Source organism: Sminthopsis crassicaudata, chromosome X (genome assembly GCF_048593235.1).
Source record: "Sminthopsis crassicaudata isolate SCR6 chromosome X, ASM4859323v1, whole genome shotgun sequence".
In the NCBI taxonomy this organism is placed as follows: Eukaryota; Metazoa; Chordata; class Mammalia; order Dasyuromorphia; family Dasyuridae; genus Sminthopsis; species Sminthopsis crassicaudata.
Window position 1 is genome coordinate 56918644 of NC_133623.1, and position 25209 is coordinate 56943852.

General features: G+C 47.4%; 2 protein-coding genes across 3 annotated transcripts; one reads left to right on the forward strand and one right to left on the reverse strand.

The window, feature by feature from the left end:
* The first annotated feature begins 3618 nt into the window (after positions 1-3618).
* GGN (gametogenetin) lies at positions 3619-6391 on the forward strand. 2 transcript variants are annotated; one of them, XM_074277620.1, is made up of 3 exons: positions 3619-3775; positions 4116-5976; positions 6196-6278. In XM_074277620.1, the coding sequence occupies exon 2, from the start codon at positions 4141-4143 to the stop codon at positions 5956-5958; it is 1818 nt and encodes a 605-aa protein (XP_074133721.1). In that variant the 5' UTR covers positions 3619-3775; positions 4116-4140; the 3' UTR covers positions 5959-5976; positions 6196-6278. The 2 variants fall into 2 exon arrangements, with proteins under 2 accessions (XP_074133721.1, XP_074133720.1); XM_074277619.1 differs by having other exon boundaries at positions 3621-3775; positions 4116-5954; positions 6196-6391.
* A 289-nt stretch (positions 6392-6680) lies between these two features.
* PSMD8 (proteasome 26S subunit, non-ATPase 8) lies at positions 6681-11473 on the reverse strand. The gene is made up of 7 exons (XM_074277622.1): positions 11276-11473; positions 10748-10820; positions 10526-10628; positions 8878-9043; positions 8501-8601; positions 7006-7117; positions 6681-6903 (listed from the first exon to the last, which is right to left on the reverse strand). Exons 1-7 carry the CDS (start codon positions 11429-11431, stop codon positions 6766-6768), a joined length of 849 nt encoding a protein of 282 aa, XP_074133723.1. The 5' UTR covers positions 11432-11473; the 3' UTR covers positions 6681-6765.
* Between the last annotated feature and the right edge of the window lie 13736 nt (positions 11474-25209).

Here is a 25209-nt window from a genome sequence, read left to right on the forward strand (position 1 = left end):
GAAGACACAAAAAAGAGGCAACTTAAGAAAATGAGAGGGCATGAGGGAGAAATACAGAGATGGCCAGTAGAGAGATACAGGGGACACAGAAGGAGACAAGGTGCCATAGAAAGATGACAGACACAGAAAAGAGGAAGGATCCCAAGATATGAAGGGAAAGTCGAAAGGAGTGAGGGGACACTAAGAAATGGGGAAGACAAAGAAAGACAGAGGAACCCAGAAGAGCTGAAAGGGAGGTATAAAAATATGGGAAGACTAAGAGGCAACGATGATATAGAGAGAAGGAAATACAAAACGGAGAGATCAGGGGGGCATGGAAGAAGAGAATGGAAAGAGATTTGGGGGACACTGGAAAATGAAGGAGCTAGACCCAGAGAAAAGGAACAGAGAAAGCAATATGGCACACATAGAAAAGGGGGGCAGAAAGTGACTGAGACAGGGACACAGATATAGAGACAGAGGAGAGATAGGGGACATAGAGTTGAGGTTCACAGAAAGCAGGGATATATAAAGAAGATAAATTGGGGAGAAAAATCAACACATGAAGTAATTCCAGAAATGGATGAGAGACAAAGCTAAACAAGGATCTCTTGAGAGATGGGAAACAGACAGTGAGAAATAGAAACAAGGGTGGCAGAGAAGGAGGCCTCAGAAAGATGAGGGAGGGGAAGTGCAGGGAGATGGAGGACAGACGCACATAAGAGGATGGGGAAGAGAGACAGGACAGAGACGTGAGGGAAGAAAGAAGGGATCTAGAAAGACATGGGGGACAAAGATGGGAGTACCAGAGGGGACAGAGATGAGGGACACATTAGCAGGCAAACTCAAGAGACGGGGATCAGATAGCAGGGGGATAGAGAAAGGGACACAGAAATATAGGGAAAGAGACAAGATGGAGAGGCTTGGGCTTATGATGGGGCCAGAAGAGGGAGGACAGAGATGGGACCAAGAAATAGGGAGAGGAGGAGTGAGGGGAACATACATGAAGGGGGCAGAGGGATAGGAGAGCATGGGGAGGCTATGATACAGGAAGAGAGGGGAGGAGACACAGAGACAAGAGGGAGAGGTGAGGAAGGACGCAGCTCTAGACAGTGACAGAGATGGAAGGGAGGGCTATAGACAAGAGAGAAAAATACAGAGGTAGGTGGACCACAGCTGCGAGGCGTGAGAAGACTCAGAAAACATAAGGAAAGAAGGGAACCGGAAGAGAAAGGGCCCATAGTGGGTTGAGGATGACACAAGAGAGATGAGGGAGATGTAGGGAAAAAGAGAATTGAGATACAGCGAGGAGGAACTCTAGAGAAATATACGGAGATGCTGGCCACGGCGGGGGGAAGTGGGGGTGGAAACGTAAAAAGAAGTGCAGAGGGAGGGGCGAGTGCAGAGGCAAGGGCGAGTGCAGAGACAAGAGGAGGAATACGGAGTCGGGGGCAGAATGTAAATGACAGAGAGAAAGAGACAGGAATGGGGCAGAGAGCCTCAGAACTGAGAGGACAGACATCTCCATTCATAAAAAGCCAGAGAGCCCAGTCCTCTCCGGCACGCGCGCGCGCGCTCTCTGCCATCTCTCTCCCCTTCCCCCTGCCTCCCCTCTCTCTCCTCTCTCTGTCTTTCGCATTTTCTCCCTCTCCTCTCTCTTTCTCTCTCTCCTCCCCCCCTTACCTCTCCACGTCCCCCCCAGTCTAGGCACTGAGGCCTCGGCGCCCTCCTCCCACCCACCACTTCGTCCCAGACCCCCTTCCTTGGCTTCCTGTGCCTCCCGCTTCCCCAGCCTGGCTCCTTCTCAGTTCAGGCAGGGCTCAGAGAGCTGTTCTGTAGCAGCCCCGAGCCCCCTTTTCTCAATGGGCCGGGGGAATTTTGTGAATGGGCGATCACGTGACCGGGCCTCCCTTTGTCCTCCCTCCCCCCCATTCCCTCCCCTCTCTTCTCCACCCTTCCCCAGCAACAACGTGTGAACTCTAAGGGTTGGCAGGAGAAGCTGGGGCTGGGAGTCAGGGTTGCCTGGGTCCTCAGGCTCCGAAGAAGAGACAGAAATCTTTTTTTTTTTTTTTTTTTTTTAACGAATTCGGCAGCTATTTCTACACGTCCAAACATCTCCCACCACCCCCCAAATGTCTTTCCTTCTCAAATATCCCCCTCTTCCCAATTTTGATCTTTCCAAGTCTTGCTCCCCCAAACCTCCCTTCCCCCATTCGTTAACTATCCCTCTATCCCGATTCCCTTCACCAGACATCCCCCAATTTCCCCTCCCCTCTCCCTCAAATGTCCTTATCTCCAGCGATCCCCCATCCACCAATCCTCCCCTCAAACATCTTTCCACCAAATTTCCTCCCGTCCCTTCCTCGCCCAGGCCTCCTCAAACACACATTCTCCTCTCCTGATTTCATCCCTTCCCCAAAGATAAAGGGACAGGTAGTCTCTGTTCCCCAGCTGGGTTCCCGGACCTCCGAGTGGGGGTGGGGGAGACCGTAGGAGGGTCTCCATGGTTCCGGTGAGAGGGGTGGGGGCGCTAGGCCCTGGAAAAGACGCCCCCTTCTCCTTTCCTTCCCCCTCCATCCCTCTTTTTTATTCCTGGTCCCGAAGCCTCCCTTTTATGCATCCCCCCACCCCAATCTAAGCATCCTCCGGGTAGAGGAGGAGGAAAATGAAGAAGAAAAAAAAAGAGGAGGAGGCGCAATCATATTTCAGCGCCCAGAGTCTGGGACCCACCTGATTCTTGGGAAGGGGGCTCCCGTCCCCGCCCCCCCCAGGCCTCAGCGCCCCCTCCTTCCCCAAGCACCTGCCTTGGTGCTCCCGGCGGGCTCCCAAGTGGCGGCGGCGGCTGCCTCTGCCTCCTCCTCTTCCTCCTCCTCCCTCCTTCCCTCCCTCGCTCTGGCAGTGGCGACGGAGCCCGGAACGGGGAGCCGGGCTTGGGGGGGGAGAGAAGGTAAAGGGGGGTTGGGAGATGGATAGATGGAGAGGGGAGGTGATGGAGGAGGAGGGAAGAGACGAAGAAAAAGCGATGCTTTTCTGTCAGGTCCTAGCGCCCGTCTTCTCTACCCTGCCTGTGGTCCAGCACGCCGTGAGACAGCCCCCCATCCCACCCCCAGTCCCAAACGAGACATCCCCCGCATCCTCGCCACCACTACTCTCTCTGTACGGTCCTGGGGGCGGGGCGGGGGGGTTGGGGCAGAGACTGTGGAATAAGAGCATCTTCGGGGAGCGAGGCTATGCAGGGTTTGACATAGGAGAGGCTACGTGGGGCAGGAAGGACTGGAAAGGGGGAGCACCCCTTGGGCGGCGGAGGGAAGGCTGGTCCGAGCCGAGAAATGAACTCCTAGGGTGGGACCTGACGGGGCCGGATTCTTAAGGGGCGGGGCCTGGGCGGAGTTGAGGAGGGGGAGCGTTCTCAAGGGGCGGGGCTGTTGGTAGAGGCCTCCGAAGGAGCCAGGGTCAGGACCTAGAGATTCCTGAAGGGTGGACGGGGAAAAAGGCACCCTAGAGGGATAAAGTACGAGAGGAGCGACCTAAGGGGATGGTCCCGGGTCCGAAGACCAGGCTGTCCTGAGCCGTTCCGAAGGGGGAGGGGGTGAAAGATGTGGGCTGGGGGGGGAGAATTTCGACTCTGGGGGAGGGGCAAAGGGAAGGGCGGGGCGTGGTCTCGGGGTCTCCCCCCCCGCCTCCCCTAGTTCTTTTTCAGTTATTTGTCCGCTCTAGCCGTTCCCCTTCCCTCCTCTCCCCGGGGCTTGGTGTGAGCCCACACCTGGTCGGGAGCTCAAGTCCCACCCGGGAGCCGGTGAGTGTTTGCGGGAGGGGCGGGGCCTGGGTTCAGGGTTACAGGTGGTGAGGGGAACTATTAGCTAGGAGGAAGAGTTACATATTGGGGGCGTGGCTTGAGTTAAGGGGCGGGGTTGCGGGTTTGGAGGCGAGATCCCGGAGAGGGTGGGCTGGGGGATCCTTAGACGTGAGTGAGAGGGAACGAATCAAGGGTATTGATCTGGGGTCTGGACCTGGGTCGGAGGGGGTGGGGCCAGGGCGTAGGGGGCGGGGTCACAGATCCAGGGGCGGGGCGATGGCTCCGCTGACCCCAGACTCCTCTAACCTTGGTTTCCCCGGCTGGCTTGTGTTGCCCGCAGTCTCCCCCTTCTCCCCGGGCTGGGAATGGGCAACGTGCAGTCTGAGCCGCCCCCCGGCTCAGAGCCCGGCAAGGCCCGTGCCTCGCGGAAGGAGCCGGCCTCGGACCGCTCTGCCAACGCCAGCCGCCGTGGTCCCCTGTCCGAAGCAGAGTCGTCACCAGCGCCCCCGGCCCCAGGGCCCCCTACTCTGCGCTTGGCGCGCGGCCCGGGAGTCTGGTTCCCCGGGGGCCCCACCCCACCAGGGCTCTTGGTGCCCCCTGAGGGTGCCGCCGGGGCCCTACCTTCACCACCTCAGCCTGCCCAACTGGCTCCCGCCCCGCACGACCTGCAGCCGCCTGGCGGACCCCCGCCCGAGGAGGCCCCTCCGACGGCGGCGGGAACTGCAGGACCGCTGCTCCCTACGCCCTCTAAGTGGCGAAAGCCGCCGGGGACGCCTGTACCCCGGATCCGGGGCCTGCTGGAAGCGCGTCACCGAGGCCAAGGCGATCCACCGGGCCTTCGCCTGTTGCCCCCACCCCCGCCCCCGCCCTTACCCACTCCACGACCCCCCGCGGACGGGCCAGAGCCTTCAGTGGGCCCAGCCCTGCCGCCCCCGCCCCCGCCCCCTCCCCCGGAACCCCAGAAACCACCCGCCGAACGGGAGGCGCCCCCAGGCCGGAGAAGCGTCCCTCCCGGGGGCTCCCCCCGAGGCGGCGCTGGCGAAGGCAGGGCGCGCCAGACGGGCAGCCCTGGGAGGGAGGGTCTGGCGGTCGGAGGCGGGGAGGGAGAGCCCCCGCCGGCGGCTGAGCCGGGCCTCAGTCTGCTGTGCAAAGTGACCTTCCAGTCCGGCTCCCTTCTGGCGGGTGGGGCTGCCGCGCCTCCCAAGCCCCCTGTAAGAGGGAGCAGCCTGCTCTTCTCCTCGGGAGCCATCTCCTATGCTGAGGCCCTAAAGCAGGGTTCCCCGGGGCCTGGATCCCCTAGGGCCTCAGGAGAGGCTATCCGGGGTACTTTGGAGACAGAAGGTGGGGAGGGAGACGGAGAGGGGCCAGCCGGGGGCGCCCCCGTTGTGCCCCCGGCGCCGCCGCCTCTACCAGCACCCCGGGCTCCGCCCCCACCTTACGCCCCCTTCCCAGGAGCTAAGCCCAAGTTCGATTGGGTGACCCCGCCCGAGGGCCCCGAACGCCACTTTCAGTTTAACGGGGCGAGCGGCGGCAGCGGCAGCGGCAGCGGCGTGGGCGGTGCTAGGCGGCGGGGCTCCGGGCTGTCCGGGGCGGCTGCCCCTTGGGGGGCGCCACCTCCGCCGCCGCCACCCTTACCTGCGCCGGGGCCTCGCAGGCCGGGCCCAGCTCTCCTGGCACCCCCTGTCTTTATCTTTCCGTCTCCGACCCCGGCCGAGGGGGAGACCCGGACCCCGGCGGTTCAGGTTTCCCCAGGGCCGCAAGAAGCCCCTCAGCTGTCTCCGCCGCCGCCGCCGCCCCCGCTCCCGCCGCCGCCGCCGCCGCCGCCGGCTCCCCCGGCGTCGGCTTTGCCCGAAGCACCTCCCGCCCCGGTACCCGCGCCGACCCCGGCCGTGCCTTCGCCCCGGGCTGCGGGACCTCCTTCCCCTGCCCCTGCCAAGCCGCGGACCAAGAAGAACAAGGGCCCGCGGGCCGGGCGGGGAGGCTCTGCGCGGGAGGAGGGCGCGAGCGGGGAGGGTCCCCGCGACCGGGCGGGGCCCGGCCAGGGTCAGCCCGCTGAGAGCGGCGGCCCCCCCCCAGCTCGCCACTGGCCGCCCTTCCAGGTGCTCAGCTCCTGCCCCTGCAAGTGCTACTGTCGCCACCAGCCCCGGCACCGCCGGCTGCCCCGCAACGTCTCGGCCTGGTGAGCGGGGCCTGGGGCCCAGGCAAGCTGCCCTTCCCCCGGGGGGAGGGCTGGAGTGACCCAAACACCGAACACACCAGCCTAGGGTCTCTTGAAACCCGATTTTGTGGCTCCATTAAGGCTGTTTCCACCTGCCCAGATTCGGCCCGTCTCTCTCCTTGGGGCTTAAAATAACGCTGGGAGTGGGGCAACCCAGCTGGCTAAGCCCCACACCCTAGCTGCCTCTCCAATTTTCCCCTAGGCTGAGCACTCCCACCAACCATCTGAGCGAACCCCCCTGGGTGGCTACAGTCAAGCTGGCTGGCTCCTTAGTGGCAGGGTTGGACCACTATGACCTGCAAGCAGCAGAGGCAGACTAAGGATGGGGACACGGAGGGGGGCCAAGAGGGCCACTGGACCACCTTCTATCCCTCCAATAAAAGACCAAGTCTCCCCTGCCCGTGCCTTCTCTCCTTCGCCCAGCTGGGAGGGGAAGGGCCTTCTGTCAGCTGCCACAGGAAGGTGGTCCTCTGTGCCTCAGAAGGGGGAGGGCCTGCCTCTTCCTGCCCTGGCCAGGCCCTCACGCTGTCTCACTGGCACAGAAGCCAGGAGAAAGAACAGGAGCTGCAAGCTAGAGATGGGCCTTGGGGTGCTGGGCCCCCCCCCAATCCATCTTTAAGTCAGTGGGTGCCATGTGAGTGTGTGCATGCTCTCACGCCTCCCAGCCAAGACTCGGACACTTGCAGGGCCATTCTCCCGTCATTTATTGCCCCACTATTCCCCCCTTTAAATATGTCTCTCAGCCTGCCTCTGCCCCCACCCAGCCCCCAGCTCAGACAATCATCTCCAGCTGTCTTGCGTACTCGATGACCTGCTTCGCCAGCTCTGTGGAGGGGATCGTGGTGTCCTCAGGTTTCTGCTGCTGACACTTGAAGCTGTAGTAATTGCTGGGGCCCAGGACCCATCCTCTCTGAAGAGCAGAAGGGGATACAGAGCAAGAGATGAAGGCAGGGACCCCAAAGACTTGTACCTCCTGCCTTCCCTCCCCCCTGCTCCCCCACTGTCCCAGTACCTTCTTGGCATATTCTGTCATTTTCTTGGGGGTGGTGAAGAAAAGGATTCGAGTGGCTTCTGCAAACAGGATCTTTTCATAGGCCTTCTCGATGCAGCCAGCGATCTCATCCCTGGGGAGGGGAAACAATGGAGTAAACAGCTGGGGTAAGGGGAGATGAGAGGGAATGCTGCCTGGAGGTGGCCTCTGCCTAAGGCCCCTCCCACCCCCAGCTTCTTTGGGTCACAGTGTTAGCCCTGGGGTCTAAAACCCTTTCCCGAAAGTGGCCATTTCAATATGTCCTCCACTCACTACCTCATCAGACCAGAATAGCTGGATGGGGGAAGGACTACACAGGGACCAAGAGAGTTGAAAAAAAGTTGAGAGGCTTGTGTTCAAATTCAAGCAAGCCACAAAACCTGGGCCCTCTTCCCGAGAACCACTTCAGGCCCCTCTGAGCTGGGCATCCTATTTGTACTCGCTGCCCTACGAGGTTCTTGTTCCCTGGGAATGAACAGTATGCTGTCCAGCCTGGGTTTACCACCAAGGGCACACCAAGCAGTGTCTGGGTGGTTGTCCAGCTCCACGGAGGCGTGCAGAATAATGGCAAGCCCCAGGTCCGGAAGAGAGGGAATTACAAATCCTAGGGAGGGGCCAAAGTATTTAATTTCACACAGTTTGCAGCTGTCATTGATTCTAGCCCAATGTCAAGATGCAACCTAGATTCAACTAACTAAACTTTCATATTAATTCACACTAATCTGGACCCGACTACCTTTCCTTCAAGGAAAGGCCACTGGCAAAACACACAGCCTGGGGCCACATTTTGGTCAAAGAGCTTTGCCTTTACACATATTCTCTTACTACTTGGGAGTTTGCAGCCGATTGTTTGCCAAGGGAAGCAAAAGACCTGTGCACCTCAGCTGAGAGCTGAGGCGATGTCCAAGGCCTTTCTGGCAGCATAGGTGTCTAGACCTTGGTGTTTGCCAGAAAATCAATGGAACAAAGAGAGATGGGAGAACTCTAGATCCTAGGTTTTGCTTGGGGAGCTAGTACTTAATCCATCTCCAGGAACTCCACTCCTCATTTTGCATATTTTACACGTGGGTCCCATCTTCCAAGGCAGCTCTTCTCCGGAAGCCCACTCCCCAGAGATGTAGCACAAAGCCAAGCCAAAGCCCAGCCCAAGAACACTTGGCTCCGAGGATCAATTTCAGCTGCTGATCACAGGCACAAACTCGAGCGCCCACCTCTGCTCTGGGCCTCATTACCTCATTTACAAAATGAGATGCCTAGGAATGTCTGGAAAAAGTGGGCTTTGTGAATATTGGATAAGATTCCGAGAAACTTGGGCAGGTGTGGATGTTACTGCTGCAGAGCAGACCGAGCTGCAGCCTGGTTAAGATGAACGGGGAGCGTGGCACAAGGCTCCCATTTCAGACGGTGCTGATGCCCTAACTCCAGGATAACCTGCTCTGCTTCCCCTGGGCACAGCTTCCAGGAGAATGGCACCCACCTTATTGTGTCCAGCAAAATGTCAATGAAGAACGTGTAACTCTCAGCAGGGATATTTCCCTTGGCCAGGAACACCTTATTGTAGCTTCCTTCCATCAGGTACTTTAGGGGATGGAAGAGAGTGTGTCAAATAAGACCCCAGAATGCAGCTCCCTGTCCCCACTGTTTTGTGCTGGGCACACCCTGACCCAAGGCCATGGCAAGATGACCTCTGATAGGGAAGGCAATGTTCACGAGGACACAGATCCCAGAGCCCCACACCGCCAATATTGATCCCCTGGGTTGGTTCCCTTTTGCCTTCAAACCTGCTCCTACCACTGGCCCACCCAAGCTAAGTATTTCACCACCTCTCCCCACTCCAGACACACACACACACACCTGCTCCAAGGACACAGGGTGCTTGATGTAGACGTTGGTCTGGATGTCCTTAGCAGGGAGCCGCTCCAGCTCGGTGTGGAACTCGGCCACTCGGTTCTGGGACAGCAGGAAGAGCAGATTGAGGCCCAGGAGCTGGTGCATGTAGGCCGACTCTGGGAGCTGCTCCCTACAGACCAGACCAACGACAACAGTGAGGATGGAATCCTGTCCTAGATCCCAACCACTCCAAAGCACCCACTACCTTTTAGTTCCCCCAAACATAACACATCCAGTGCACTCTGGATCTTCACAATATTCCTGAGGTGAAACGAATATAAATATGCAGAAAGGCTTAAGATCCCTGGAGATCAAGCTTCCCCCTTTTACATATGGGGAAACCAAGGCCCGGAGAAAGGACACTTGTTCAAGGATCATCCAGGGGGAATAGCTTTTCTGAGGCTCAAACGGGACAAGTGACTGCAGTGTCCTCCCCCTGGCAAACCTGTCCAGACAGCCTCTGATGCTCAGAGCCTTCAACCCCAGGCACTGGTGGACTAGATAATCTCCACCGTGTCTCTGATACCTCTGGATACTTTCTACAAGGCAACAGCTGCCAGCAGGAGGGCAATGGCTGGGGGCTGCCCCTGACCCTGCTGCTGGCTGGCTCCCGTTTCTTGCCCAGGCCTTTTAAAGGGAACCTACCAGAGTGCAAAAGCCTCCAGCAGTGTTATTGGTTTGTTGCTCATTGAATAAAGACAGCCTAAGTGATCCTTGAAATCCTGTGCCCTCTTTTCCACCCCTTCATGCTCTGGGGGCAAAGTGGAGAACCCCCCCCCCACACACACAAGTCCACACTAGCTCTGTGATCCTGGCTAAGTCTCAAGCTATTTGCCTGGATTTTGTCATCAGAAAAATAGGAATCGATAGCACTCCCAGGGAGGCTCTTAAGTGCAAATGAGATAGCTAGAAAGCACTTAGTACATACAGTGTCTAGCACACAGTAGGTACCATATCAGTGCTTATTCCTCTCTTGAAGCGGTTTAAAATTTTAAACCTGCAGGCGTTTTGTCTACCTCCGTTTCATGGGTCTGTGCTGACCTAGCAGCCACAAATCTCATCTCCAGAAGGCCAGGCATTTGGGGAAAAGTTTCCTAGTGCTTAATTAGGCGCTAATCCTGGGAGAGCACACCTTTCCACACTAAAGCTTCTCCTGCTGAAATGCTGCTCTATTAGCACAATCTTCAGAGACCTGAGGTCTTAACCACGTCATTATAAATCAAGAAGAAAAGAAAGATCTGTGTTCGGATGTTGGCTGTGTGACCTCAGACAATTCCCTAACTCTCCTGCTTATCTGCACAAGGAAATGACTAAGCTTTGTGATGTCCCCAAGGGTCATTTCGGAGAACATGCCCTGAATCGGTGGCAGCGGTAAGGATCCTGGGTGTATAAGGAAAATTCTAACCCTGGGACTCTCAACCAGCTCCCAAACTAGAGAGCCTACAGAGCAATCTTTGGCTCCCCCGCTTCCCGATTCTCTCTTTTGCCAATTTTTTCCTTTTTAGGGGGAGGGCTGTGGTAGAAAGGGATAAGGGGTTTTTATGTCTGGTTAATCACAAAGGGTGTCAGCTTCCCTAGGAGCACCCCGCCCCTCCCCCACACCCCGTCTCACTTGTAGTCAAAGTAATAGCATTTCAGCTGAGCCATGTAGCGCTCGAAGGAGGGGATGTCCTTCCGCAAGATGCTCCACTGGGCGCCGATCTCCAGGATGTCACCTGAGGCGCGGGGGAGACAGCTTAGTCCGAGGCTCAGAGCGAGGCCCCTGGCCGCGCCCCTCCCCCCCGGGCCCCCCACCGTGCACTTGTGACAGATCTGGGAAAGAGGAGGCACTCACGGGCCAGGATGAGCTGCTGCTTGGTGAGCTTGGTCCCCGTGGTTGGCAGGAAGTTGAGCTCCAGCAACACCAGCTGACGGCAGCACCCGGGACGAGGGCAGAACACAAGATGAGCAGGGCCCCCCCTGCTCCACGCGCGCCCCGCCCCTCCCCCACCCCCTAACTCGGGTCCTCTCCGGGGTCACACAGCTCCGCCGCCCCGCCCCCCCAACCACGTTTGGTCTCGGAAGGTTCCGAAGCCGCGGTCCAGACGAGGCCCACGAGGGAAGCAGACACCATTGGCTCCCGCCTCCCCCCCCCCCCCTTCCATTGGTCTAGCGCTAAGTTCAAGCGGGCAACGACCCAGCCAGGCTCCCAGTGGGCCCAGGTCTCCGGCCCCCGGCACGCCCCTCCCACGCCCGCACTGGGTACGTCCGACTCCCCCACGGCATCGGCCGTTTGGTACGTCCCCCCTTGTCCCCCCGCCCCGGGATTCCCTTGGTTCGCCCCGTCACGTTTTCCCCCCTCCACTTCTCGCGGCCCCGGCACCTTGAGGCGGCCCAGCTCCTCGCCGCACTTGCTCAGGTTGGGGCTCTTGCGGTTCCACTCGCCCTTGAGCTGCTCGTACATGCCGGCGGCCGCCTGCAGCACAGCCCCGGAGCCCCCGGCCCCGCTCATCCCGGCGGCTCCGTTCGCCGCCGCCATCTTAGCGACCGTGACGCAGCACGGCGAGAAACGCGCGCAATGCGCACGCGCCCGGGCGTTCGCTCCACCCACGGGCGCCGGCCTGGCGGAAGAAGCGCTCGGCTGCCTCTCTGTCCCAAACCAAGGCGGGACCGGGCCTTGGAGCACGTGAGGCCGAGGCCCGCCCCTCCCCCCTCCCCCGAGGAGCTCCCCACATCGGGCGGCTGGGGGCGGTGCAGCGGAGAGCGGCCCCAGAGAGCGGGCGGTCCGGGGTTCGAATCGAACCTCTGCCCCGCACGGCCCCAAGTTCATTGCAGCATCTGTGGGCCCCGTCTGAATGATGAAGGGGCAAATGGGCCTAAGTCAAAGTCCACAGAATCACACCGTGAGGTCAGAAGCATCTGAGTGAGGTGACGGGACAGGATGCTGACCGATGAGATTCGGCTGGTGAGGGATATCAGAATTTTCCTTGTGAGGTGACTGGCTGTGGGTGAGGAGGAGCGAGGTCTGAGGAGGGCATCCTTTCAGTTTCTATTTTCTTTCTAGTTCTAGAATTCAGGACAGTTTTCCTTAATAATTTCTTTTTCTTTCTTTTTTTTTTATTAAAGATTTTTAATTTTCAAAACATAAGCTTGGATAATGTTTCAACACTAACCTTGTAAAACCTTGTGTTCCCATTTCCCCCTCCCCCTCTGTCTTCTCCCCTAGATGACAAGTAATCCAATACATGGTAAAAATAGGTCAAATTTAATATGTGCATTTTTATGTATAATCATATATATTTATATAATTATCTTGCTGCACAAGAAAAAGCAAATAACAACAGAAAAAGTGAGAGTGCTGTGTTGTGCTCCACACTCAGCTCCCACAGGCCTCTCTGGGGGTGGATAGCCATCATCACAAGACCATTGGAACTGGCCTGGGTCATCTCATTGCTAAAAAGAGCCTCGTCCATTAGAATCGATCATGGTATGATGCTGTTATTGCCCGGGATAATGATCTCCTGGTTAAGTCCAGTAGTAGCACTGCTGCATCCAAGTGTAAGCACAGGTTGATAGCCCTTTGGGCATAGTTCCAGACTGCTCTCCAGAATGGTTGAATCACTTCACAACTCCACCAACAATGTATCAGTGTCCCCATTTTCTTGCATCCCCCCAACAATCATCATTATCTTTTCCTGTCATCTTAGCCAATCTGAGAAGTGGGTAGTGATACCTCAGAGTTGTCTTAATTTGCATTTCTCTGATCAAGAGTGATTTAGAGCACCTTTTTATATGACTCAAAATGGTTTCAATCTTCCTCTGAAAATTGCCTGTACATATCCTTTGACCATTGGAGAATGGCTTGATTTCTTACAAATTAGTCAATTCTCTATATATTTTAGAAATGGGGCCTTTACCAGAACACTTGACTGTAAAAATGTTTTTCCAGTTTACTGCTTCCCTTCTAATCTTGTCTGCATTAGTTTTGCTTATACAAAACCTTTTAAATTTAATATAATCAAAATTATCTTTTTTTTTTTGTTGTTCAACAATGAATTCCAGTTGTTCTTGGCCATAAATTTATTCCTTCTCCAGAGATCTGAGAGGTGAACTATTCTCTGTTCTTCTAATTTGCTTATAATATCACTCTTTTTGTCTAAATCATTAACCCATTTTGACCTTATTGTATGGGATGTAAAAAGACCCTTACCCAAAATGACGACGCAGAGATCACTCAAAGTAGAAAGCAGAAAGATTGTTTATTAATCCTAAGGAGGATGAGATAAGGGAAAGAGAAAGCCTGTAGAGAGAGCATTGAGAAGGGGGTGGGGGAGGCATCTAAATGGTGGTTGCTATCTGGAGAGATTGGAATGGAAGATTTCTGTTTCCCTGAAATCACCAGATTTCTAGGAAGCAGAAAATCAGGCCTTCAGGATGTAGATAATCAAGCAGACAGTGTTCAAGCTAATAGACTAAATATCGATAAGTGTCAATCACTGATAAATGTCACCAACTTAGGTTAAGTAAATATAGCATTTATTGTACTTATTGTATTTATGCGGATTATAGGGAGACACAGAAATGATGGAAAATAAAATACTGAAAAAGAATTCACATATTCCTGTAAGTTCTTTACCTTATCTCTCTATTCCACACATTATCTTGGCAGATGATGTTAGGTATGGGCAATACCTAGTTTCTGTCATACTAGTTTCTAATTCTCCCAGCAGTTTTTGTCAAATAGTGAGTTTTTATCACTTTGGGTTTGTCAAACACTAGATTGACTATTTTGTCCTGTGAACCTAATCTGTTCTATTGATTGACTACTCTGTTTCTTGGCTAATACCAAATGGTTTTGATGACCACAGCTGCTTTGTAATATAGTTTTATATTACAGGAGCAACCTACTAGCAACTTTTGGGGATCTACTTCTGACCAGCAGAATAGATCCCTTCATTCCAGAGGATACAAGGAGACTGAGAGGCAATTGCATTATCTGACTTCCCTCTTGCCTCCAATTTATTTCATTCCCAATCCACAAACAACATCTGCATTAGTAAAGGCTGATTTGCAACTTCCTCAAGTATGTTGTGATTCACAGCTATGGGGGCTTTGGGAGAATCATCCTGCTCCTTCACACTTAGGTGTGGTCCTTAACATACAGACATATTCACTGCCCCTAACAGTTTAAATCTGCCACAGCTAGACCACCTTCATTGGCATTTTCCCCCCTTAATTACCTTGAAATTCTTGACCTTTGTTCTTTTTTTATATTTAATTTTTTAAAATTAATTTTGTAATTATAACTTTTTTTTTGACAGTACATATGCCTGGGTAATTTTTTACATTATCCCTTGTACCCACTTCTATTCTAAAATTTCCCCTCCTTCCCTCCACCCCATCCCCTAGATGGAAGGCAGTCCCACACATGCTACCTATGTTATAATATATCCTAGATACAATATATATGTGCAGAACTGAATTTCTTGTTGCACAGGAAGAATTGGAATTCAGAAGGTAAAAATAACCTGGGAAGAAAAACAAAAATGCAAACAGTTTACACTCATTTCCCAGTGTCCCTTCTCTGGGTGTAGCTGATTCTGTCCATCACTGATCAACTGGATTAGCTCTTCTCTTTGTCGAAGATTTCCACTTCCATCAGAATACATCCTCGTACAGTATCATTGTTGAAGTGTATAATGATCTCCTGGTTCTGCTCATTTCACTCAGCATCAGTTCATGTAAGTCTCTCCAAGGCTCTCTGCCTGCTTGACCTTTGTTCTTCCAGATGAACTTTGTTATTATTTTTTTTTCTAGATCTGTAAAATAATTTATTGGGAGTTTGACTGGTATGGCACTGAATAAGCAAGTGAATTTAGATAGTATTGTCATTTTTATTATATTTGCTCAGCCTACCCATGAGCACTTGATATTTTTCCAATTGATTAGATCTGACTTTATAGTATGGAAAGTGTTTTGTAGTTGTGTTCATATGGTTCCTGACTTTGCCTTAACAGGTAGACTCCCAAATATTTTATATTATTGACAGTTATTTAAAATGTAATTTCACTTTGTATCTCTTGCTGTTGGATTTTGTTGGTAATACATTAAAATGCTGATGATTTATGTGGATTGATTTTGTATCCTGCAACTTTACTAAAGTTGTGAATTATTTCTAGTAGTTTTTTAGTTGATTCTCTAAGGTTCTTTAAGTATACCATCATATCATCTGCAATCCTTAATTTTTTGAAAGATGATATCAGGTTCCTTTTTTTGATTGCGACTTTTAGGTAGACCAATAATTTTTTCAATTTAAAATTAATTTATTTAATATATTCCTCAGTTACATTCAAAACATTTTTTTTGCATTTGTTTTTAAAATTTCTGAGTTCTAGATTCTGTCCCTTATCCCCACTCACAATTAAGAAACCACATGTAAAGTTATGCAAAACATTTCCATAAAAGTCAAGTTGTGAAAGAAAACATAGATCTCCTACCCCAATGAAAAGAAAAACCATCAAGAAAAATTAAGTTTAGGAAACATAAAGATAGAGACAGAGAGACAGGGAAAAAGAATGCTTCAATCTGTATTCAGATACAATCAGTTTCTTCTGAGTATGGATAAGATTTTTCATCATAATTCTTTCAGATGACTTTTAGTTGTGGATAATTGTACTATTGAGAATAACAAAGTTATTTACAACTAGTCATCCCAGAACATTGTTATTACTTTTTATATAGTACATTTCACTTTGAATTCATGGAGAACTTTCTAGTTGACCAATATTTAAAAAAAAAAAATCTCTCCTGGATCTATCAGTTGTTTTTCCAATGAAGTATTTCACATTTCCCCCCTGTTTTTTCATTTTATTTTATTATATCTTGATTTCTCATAATGATATTAACTTCCATTTGTTCAATTCTAATTTTTAAGGAATTATTTTCCTTAGTGAGCTTTTGTACCTTTTCCCCAATTGGCCAGTTTTAATTTGAAAGGCATTTTTCTCCTCATTAGCTTTTTGTTTTTCTTTTGTACTACTCTCAATTCTTTTTCTGATTTTTCCTCTTTCTCTCTTATTTGATTTTCAAGTACCTTTTGAGCTTTTCTATGACCTGCGCCCAATTCTTATGTTTGTGGAGGCTTTGGATCCAGGAGATTGGACTTTGTTATCATCTTCTAAGTATGTATTTTGATCTTCCTTGTCATCATAGTAACTTTCTATGGTCAGAAACTTTTTTGTTGTCTGTTTATTTTTCTCGCCCATTGCTCAGCTTTTAACTCTTTGTTAAAGTAGGGCTTTGTTCCCAGGATAGAAGGTGCACTTTCCCAAGCTTCAGGGGTTTTTGTGCAGCTGTCTTCAGAACTCCTTCTTGGGACCTGACCACAAGCCTTTTGTTCTGTCCTGGAATTGTTAGGAGTGTTTCTGCCCCATTGTAGCTGTAAATCTTCTGTGCTAAAGCAAAATAGTCTTGCTTTGCTGACTGAACTGGACCATGGCTGAAGCCAGGCGCTACATTGGACTGATGTCACAGACCTTTTCTTTTGACCATTGTCTTCTGCTGGAAAATGTTCTACTCCAAATTTTTGGGTGTTCTCACATTTGTTTTTAACCTTGTTCTAATATTTTACTCCACATTTTTGGGTATTCTGACATTTGTTTCTAACCTTGTTTTAATAAGTTCTAAAATTTGTTTAGAATCATTTTTGAATTTGGAATTTGGACCAGTTTGACGGAGAGGTTGGGTGAGTTCCTTCTTTACTCTGCCATGCTGACTCCACCTGGGGTGGGATAGGATGTATTTTTATAGAGTTTCTCAAATAAATGTCTCATCTCTCAAATATATAGAGAACTTTGTCAAATTTATATGAAAATGAGTCATATGCTGATTGATACCTGGTCAAAAGATATAAACAGGAAATGTTCAAATGATGAACATAGGATGAAAAACAAAGCTATATGTAGTCATACAAAAGAATATTCTAAATTATTATTGATTAGGGAAATGCAAACTAAAACAATCTTCAAATATCATCTCATACCTATCAGATTGGCTAAGATGATAGAAGGGGAAAATAACAAATTATGGAAGGGATCTAGAAAAATAGGGATACTAATACATTGTTGGTGGAGCTATGAACTGATCCAATCATTCGGAGATCCCCTAAACTTACAAAACTGTTTATACCCTTTGACTCAGTAATACTACTATTAGATCTGTTTTCCAATGTGATAAAGGAAAAAGAGACAGAACCTCTATGTTCTAAAATATTTATGGAAGCCATCTTTGTGGTGGCAAGGAACTAGAAATTGAGGAGCTGTTTAAAAATTGGGGAATGACTAAACATGCGGTAGTATATAATTGTGATGGAATACTATTGTGAAGTAAGAAATGATGAACTGATTGATTTTAGATAATATATGGAAAGACTTGCATGAAATAATGAAAAGTGAAAAGAACCAAACCAAGAGAATGTTGGATACAATGGCAGCAATATTGTTTGAAGAATAACTATGAATGACTAAGTTATTCTGAATATTATAAATGTTCAAATAAACTACAAAGGATCTATGAAGGAAGATGCTATTTTACTTCCAGAGAAAGAACTTATAAATAAAAATTTGTACAGTATGATTTTACATATATATACATATATATGTACATACACATAAGGGGGGGTGTCAAATGATGGCCTTCTCTAGTGAGGGGGGGAGAGAAGGAAGGATTTGAAATGTAACCAAAAAATTAATAAAATTAAAGCTTAAAAAAAATGGAAAAAAAAAACATCCTCATGAATGGAATTTCTCTTTCTGCTCCTGGGCTTTGTTGGTAATATATAGAAATGTTGACAATTTATGTGGGTTTATTTTATATCCTGAAATTCAGTTGATCAAGTAGGTTTTTAGTTGATTCAAAATCACTCTCTTGAAATCAAAAGTCTGCCTTGCTCTACCACTCCCTGATAGGAGTGCCCTGGACCTACATGGATTTCTGGGGTTTTGCTTTTATTTATTATCTCCTAAATCAAGGAATCCACACAGATTTGGACAGGGTGAGATTTTGGGAGACTCACAGTAAAAGAGAAGAATGAAAAAGAGAGATTGGGGATGGGAGGGGGTGAAGAGAGCAGATCCGATTCTCTTCTAAAGAGAAAACAAAAGTAGGAGCACTTTTAACAGTAGTGATTTTAGTTCAGCAGCTCAGATACGGTTTCTCTTTCAAGGGCACAGAGGGAGAGGTGTAAAGACTGTTGTTTGTGCAATGTTCAGTGTGAAATGTTTAGGCCAAGGTAGATTATTTGCAGGCAATGTGACTATCCCTTCCCTCTCTTCTTGCTCGACCACTGGCTTTTCTGTTACCACCAAAACTGTTTTCTTTAGAGTGACTTTTCCTCTTTTTGTCTTAAAAAATATAGTTGACTTAGGCTGGTGTGTGTCCTTGTGTTCCTTGCTTTGAGGTTTGAGTAAATGCTGGAGTTGCTCTGGAATTTTAGCTATACCAAAGAATGTTGAAGGGGGAGAACATTTCTGATTAAGAGAATCTCTCGGAGGGCAAAGCATAAGCCATTTGGCCCAGGCTTTCAATTCTCATCAAACAGTAATTGCATGCATTATATACTACTAATACTTAGGCTCTCATTGACCCCAAAACTGAAGGTGATAACTCAGTTCTGAGCCAGCTGCCTCTATTGAATAAAGGTGCCTAACTTTCATTGTGATCCCCTAGTGGCTACCCATATTTTTCTATTATTTAGGACTTGCTGTCCTCATGGGTGAATTAGTATTACTTGTTAGAAATATGTCAAAAGAAAGAGAAAGCTTTAACACCCAAAAGTAAATCTTACTGTCTTTTAACCAAAAGAATGACTCAGTGTCACTTTAGTAAGGCTAGAGACCAAAACCTCATTTATCTTGTTTTCTATTTCCCTATGTAATTAATTCATTGTAACTGCATTCTTTTATTTTTGCTCACTAAACTCTTTTAAAGTTCATTTTTTATTACATGATAACATTATTTATTAGAAAGGAATATATTCAAGTTGTACACAATAGATTTAGTTTTATGTACAACTTTTCCCCCCCTAATAGTATTTTACTTTTCCAGTTACATGTAATTCATCTTCATAAGATTTTTTCTCTCTCCTTCCCAATTTCCCCTCTCCCCAAGACCACGAGCAATCTGATAGAGGTTATGCATGTACAATCATTTTAAATATATTTCCATATTAGTCATGTTATGAAAAAAATTAGAACAAAAAGAAAAAATATATAAAAAACCAGGGAAAGTAGTATGCTTTCATCTGCATTGAATCTCCACAGTTATCTTTCTGAATGCAGATGGTATTTTCTATCTTAAATCTATTGGAATTATTTTGAATCACTGCATTGTTGAGAAGAGCTGTTACTGTGCTCCATGTTCTTTTGGTTCTGCCTCAATATCAGTTCATGTGAGGCTCTCCAGGCTTTTCTGAAAATCAGCCTGCTATCATTTCTTATAGGACAATAGTATTTTATTATATTCCTATATCAAGACTTATTCAGCTATTCCTCAATCCATGGGCATCCACTCAATTTTGAATTCCTTGCCACCACAAAAAGAGCTGCTACATTTTTGCACGTGTGGTTCCTTTTCCTTTTTTTATGATCTCATTGGGATGTGGACCCAGTAGTAATACTGCTAGATCAAAGGATCCCTAAACTTGTGATTAGATGTCTTCCTGTTTCCCTATTTGTGTAATACTCATTGAAACCCAAATGAAGTTTTTGTTTGTATGTTTTTGTAGAACCCTTTTTCCTAGAGGCCACCTAAACAGATGTCTATTCTTTTCCTGTCCATCCCATGCAGCTAATCATTACCTTAGGAACTCTTGAAATTAAAATTTAAAAATATCCTCTATGTGCTTCAAAGGTGGGACTTTGTATGAAAAGGGAAGGCTTGGATATTGTTTTATGGAATGAGCTCCTTTCCTGATTTCCCCAGTCCCATCTGTCTTTTGCAGAGTTAACACTTGAGAGTTCTAACATACAGGGGAGCTAACACCTTTGGGGTTAATAGAAGCTGGCACTTTCTAGGCACTCCACCTCTAATTGATTTGAAACTATAGGTCTCTGTGATATGCTTATATTTGTTAAATCCCAACTCAAGATACAGGACTGAAAGACACTCCATGTCCATCCTTTCCAAAATCTCCACTGATCACAAAAATATCCTTCAAGAAATCTCATGAAGATTAGTAAGTTCTATGGATATGGTCTTTGTTCACTAAGTGTAGCATTGAAATTTTTGTCGACTCAGTTACCCATTTTTCCACCAACGTTGCTTATCAATGAGTATTGGTGAAGGCTCTGATTGGGAAGGAAATTATGTCAGCAGCTTTTTGTATCACCTACTTTTTGTCATGTACTCATACCTGCAAACTTTCATATTCTTGCTACTTTGTGGAAGAACTGAGATGTGAGGACCCAACCCTCTTTTGCTGAGGTAGACTTACCTGAGATAGCTTAAAGCTACTTATAAAAGCAGTCCCCACCTTGAAGCTATTGCTCATTTTCAGAGTCAACACGTTGCTGCCTTGATACATCACTAACAAAAAACTGTAATTCTCTGTTATGAGTTTTGCCTCATTAATCAGAGAGCCCAAATGACAGATAACCCTGATGAACTTCTCTGGGCAACCAAATTTTGTCAATGTCTTCCACAAATCCTCACAACTGACATTATCAGAAGCTTTGATCAGATCAATAAACATTGTTTATAGGCCTCTGTTCTGCTCCTGACATTTGTCCTGGAGTTATTGGGCAACAAACACAATATTGATCTTTTTTTGGTTCCTTTTGAAGTCACACTGGCTCTCAGATAGATGACCATCTTCTAGGTGAAGGAGCTCACGTAGTAAGGATGTGTCTGGCAAGAATATGCAAGCAGAGATTGAGAGATACCCTTCTGTGATTATTACAGGACAAGCTATTTCCTTTATAGAGATGGACAGTAGAAGCACCCTTGAATTCCTGGGGGATAAACTCTTCTCGCTATATAATCTTGAAGATTTCACTCAACTTTTCTATGAGTAGTGGATCTTATGCTTTATTAATGTTAGCTGGAATAAAATCAGCACAAGGAGCTTTGCCACACAAGAGTTATCTAATTGATGAGATTTGGAAAGGAGATAAGTTAAGATCAAAAATACCAACAGGAAATTCCTTTTTTGGGAGAAATTGAAGGAGATAACAATAGAGAATTTTTGTCTTATTTACAATAATAAGAAAATTCCTGTCTTATTTACAACAACAGAGAATTCTTGTATTATTGACAAATATCTCCGGAAGCTCTTGATAACATCTCTGTGCAAACATTGTTTTGTTGACTCTAGTCATCATGTATGTATATAAGGAAGGCTGAAAAATGAAATCTTTGCATTTGGTATATACCAGCCAAATGCCCATCAACTGATGTCCCCCTTTCAGGCATTTTGGGTCTTCCTGAAGGCCAAATGCCTGTCTATCCCTTTACTATCAATAAAGACTTTGTTTCCATACAGCATTAAGGAGCAAATTCCTTTGCTGCCGAATCGGCCCTTGGTTACTTTGGGGAAGGAAGGAGAGAGAGAAAAGGAACTGACCCATCTCGGTTTAGAACCTCAGTTTACTCCTCATCATAATAACATTCAAAACGTCTTCTTTAGTTGGAAATTTGGCGAGAAAGGAATTGACTTCAAAGTGACATATAAGGGCAATGACTTTAGCACTGATAAATGATGGGTCAGTTGAGAACATGATGGATATGTTTAGCCCATTTCTTCAGGATCATGTCCTTATCACTAATCTATGTGACTCCATCAGCACTAAATAGTTGAGAGGCATAATAGATGCTTTGGCTCATAAATAATCTTCACAACATCATAAAAACACTTTGGATTGTTACTATCAGTGTAAAATTTACTGAATTTACTTTGCCTTCTTACAGATTCAAGAAACCTGCCTCTCCCAAAGCTTTGTTTGTCCTTTGCTTTTGATGGAGTTAAATCTTGCCTTCTTAGAGATGGATGAACCATCCTGCTGGTAAACTCTGTGGAGTTCTTGTTTTTCATTTAGCAGCTTCTGAATTTCCCATCATTTTTGTCAAACCAATCTTGATGTTTGTGTTCTGACCCAGATGAGTAAATATACTATATACTAAATCTCTGAAAATTGCTCACTCCTTTTCTGCTTCACTATTGCCAACCATGTGTTGGCTCAGCTTTCCCTCCAAGTTAGTAATAAATAGTTCCCCCTCAAAGAAATGTTCTAATCTGTTGTTATGGTAGTCATTTTGCCTTGGAACTGTGGCTTCTGTTGCATGCAAATATTTAGCTTGGAGAATAATTAATTCTAGGATCAGTCTAGCACTCTGCATCACACATTGCCTTTGTTACTCTCACATCTTGTCTTTTTCTTCTCCTTACAATGATATGGTCTATTAAATGCCATTTTTTGCTGCATGGGTGCAGCCACAAAGTTTTATTGTATTTAGGTAAACAGAACTTGCTGTTGGTGAGGTCATCAAATGCATAAGTCTTCAGCAGTAATTAACCCATTGCTATTGCTTTTTGTAACTCAGCAAGGAACTCTCTTCCAAGGAACTCCCTGACACCTCTGCTAGTATATGCCTAATCTGGCATTAAATCACCCATTATTATGAGCTTGTCCCCTTTTGGCACACTGATAATGAGATTCTTCAGGTCTTCATAAAATTTTTCTTTAACCTCATCAGAGTTTGCCATTGTGGACACACACACACACACACACACACACACACACACACACACACTGGTGATGGTTGGTGGCCTGGAGCTTTTCTACAAGTAGAATCATGTTTCGTGAGCTTGATATCTACTCCGTTTGGTAGGCATACAAACTTGATTAGTTGTGATTACAAAACCTATGCCAGTTTCATAATGTTTTCCTTAAGCATATACCTTTCATGTACCAATGGTGAGTGTTGTGTTTTGAGCCAAGGTGGGATCCCTACCTGTCATACTAAGCAGGCACCTTTTCTACCCTCTTCCTCATACTAGGAGTTGAACAGTGTGGTCTATTTAAAAAGGCTGCTCAGAGATCCAGGGAGCCACCGAATCCCAGTGCTATTTCCATTAAGAATATGACTTTGTGATCTAGGTTGCCTGTATGCAGGATTGTGATTACAATTCCTAGTTTTTCTTCACCTGCTGCTTCATCACTTACTTGTTACAGAATTTTGAAACAGATAAAAGTGAGAAAATAGTGTGGATGATGTCTTTTGATTCATGTATTAATTCCATTTAAGTGAGGCGGCTGTGTGATGTCATTGACCTCTCTCTTCCAGAGTTATCAAAGTCCAATGACAAGATAAAAGTCAAGATGATTGGTGATTGCCCAGGATGCAGTGGATAACCTTGGTGCCTTAGCTGTCTGACCAAGCTCACGCACCTGCATCAGCTACTTTCATGGCCATTGGAACAAATTGTTCTCATCCATCCATTTCAACAGGGTAAGTCTTCACATGTTTGGGGTAGACACATCCCTAAAACACTGATGGGTTTGAGACTCCTCAGTTACCCTCAACTTGGCTTAACCTGGCTGCCAAAATGGTTTGCTACACATACTATAGCATTTTTGAGCCACAGGTAAGTGGATCAGGTGGACACTGAAGTTAAAAAGGAGACTTTAAAAAGGCTCAACATCCCTCATACCAGAGAATCTAGTCTTCCTTTAACACAGGTATGCATTTAACAATGTGCATGTATGCTTGTATGTGCATAGCCAAGCAAAATACATTTTCACATTGGCTATTGTGTCCTGCTTTCTAGAGCCCCCAAGTTGGGGTGACAAATTGTACCATTGCTTTCTAGAGCCCCCACACTGGAGTGATTAAAATATACCTTCCTAGTAGAAAAGTGATGAGGTGGGACTCCCAAAGATGGAAAAATGGAGTCCATTTCCCCTTTATATAATGTAACAAAAACATCACTGACACTGGGACCACATAACCAACTTGCTATTGTATGTAGTTTGCCACCTGGTATCACTCTTCCACCTGGTATCACTCCGTTTCTGTAATATTCTTCTCTAAAATGTAATGTTCTCTGGGAACAGGTTTCTTGGGGGCTTCTGGAGGCAGCCTTAGTTTCAGTTCAGTGTAATCACCCCAAATGCAGCCAGGAGTTAAAGTCCAAATCCTTTACTGTCTCTTTCCAAATTTTCTCTCCTTCACTTGGGGCTCGGCTAGCTTTTTTGGAGGCCTTCCGGATCTTGGTTTCAGTGTTCTCCACAGGACAGCCTGCCACCACTTCTCTATCTTCCTTTGTTCTGCCCGACTACCTTCTCTGGCTTGTGAATCTCCTTGACTGAATCCTGGCTGAGGCTCAGAACTTCTAGTGGGCTTCTCCTTCTTGACTTCTAAATGTCCCCGACTGAATCCTGGTTGAAGCTCCTAGTTTATATATGCTCTCTTAAAGGTGTGAATCTTGTAGAATTCTAATATTAAAGTACATTAATGAACTAGAGAACTGTTAAGTACCATGCTAACTGACTTAGCACCTTGTAAGAATCCAAACATGTTTCAATATCAACACAGGTTGTCACCGCCTCTGACTTCTCAGGAAGGCAAGAGCCCTGAGAGAAGATGGGGAGCTGAACCAGGCATTGTTAGCAGGTTCCTTCTGGGCTGAAGGGTCTTATAGCTCACCCAGAGTTCCCCCCACTGACTGTGAACCTCTATAATTGACCATATCCAGAAATATATGTTTCATTCTGTATCTTGAGTTCATCCTCTGTCGTAGAGGATGGTAGGTAGCATGGATAGCATAAGATTATCTGGAATCCTGTTGGTCATTACATTTATCAAAAATTTTAAGTCTTTTAAAGTTGTCTCTATATAAATTATTCTCCTAATTTGCTCACTTTATTCTGTATCAGTTCACAACTCTTCCCAAGTTTCTGTGAAACTGTCTCCATCATTTCTTGTGACACAGTAGTATAGCCATTCTCTAATTGATGAGGACACCCTTGATTTTCAGTTCTTTGTTTCAACTGGATGGAATTGCCTCTAACTTGTGAGTGGCTAGAGCAGGCTAAAGACAGGAGAGCCAAGGCACAAACAGAAGTTTAATTTCAGAATGAGGAAAATGATACTGGCAAGTCAACTTTTCCCCAAAATGGAGAGCTTTAAGGCAACTAAGGCTGGGGCCACTTATATATATAAATGGGGTTGGTCCACAACACAGTTATTCTTAGTTCTTAAATTAGTGTTCATGGTTAGCATTTCTTTTTTTTTATTTTATATATTTAAAAGTTAAATACA

Coding starts and splice junctions, on each gene's coding strand:
- GGN (XM_074277619.1), top strand. CDS start 4,141: ATGGGCAACGTGCAGTCTGAGCCGCCCCCCGGCTCAGAGCCCGGCAAG. Junction 5,955..6,195: donor CCCCGCAACGTCTCGGCCTG/GTGAGCGGGGCC, acceptor ATTTTCCCCTAG/GCTGAGCACTCCCACCAACC.
- PSMD8 (XM_074277622.1), bottom strand. CDS start 11,431: ATGGCGGCGGCGAACGGAGCCGCCGGGATGAGCGGGGCCGGGGGCTCC. Junction 8,602..8,877: donor ACCCTGTGTCCTTGGAGCAG/GTGTGTGTGTGT, acceptor CATCCCCTAAAG/TACCTGATGGAAGGAAGCTA. Junction 7,118..8,500: donor ATTTTGCTGGACACAATAAG/GTGGGTGCCATT, acceptor TCCCCTCCCCAG/GGATGAGATCGCTGGCTGCA.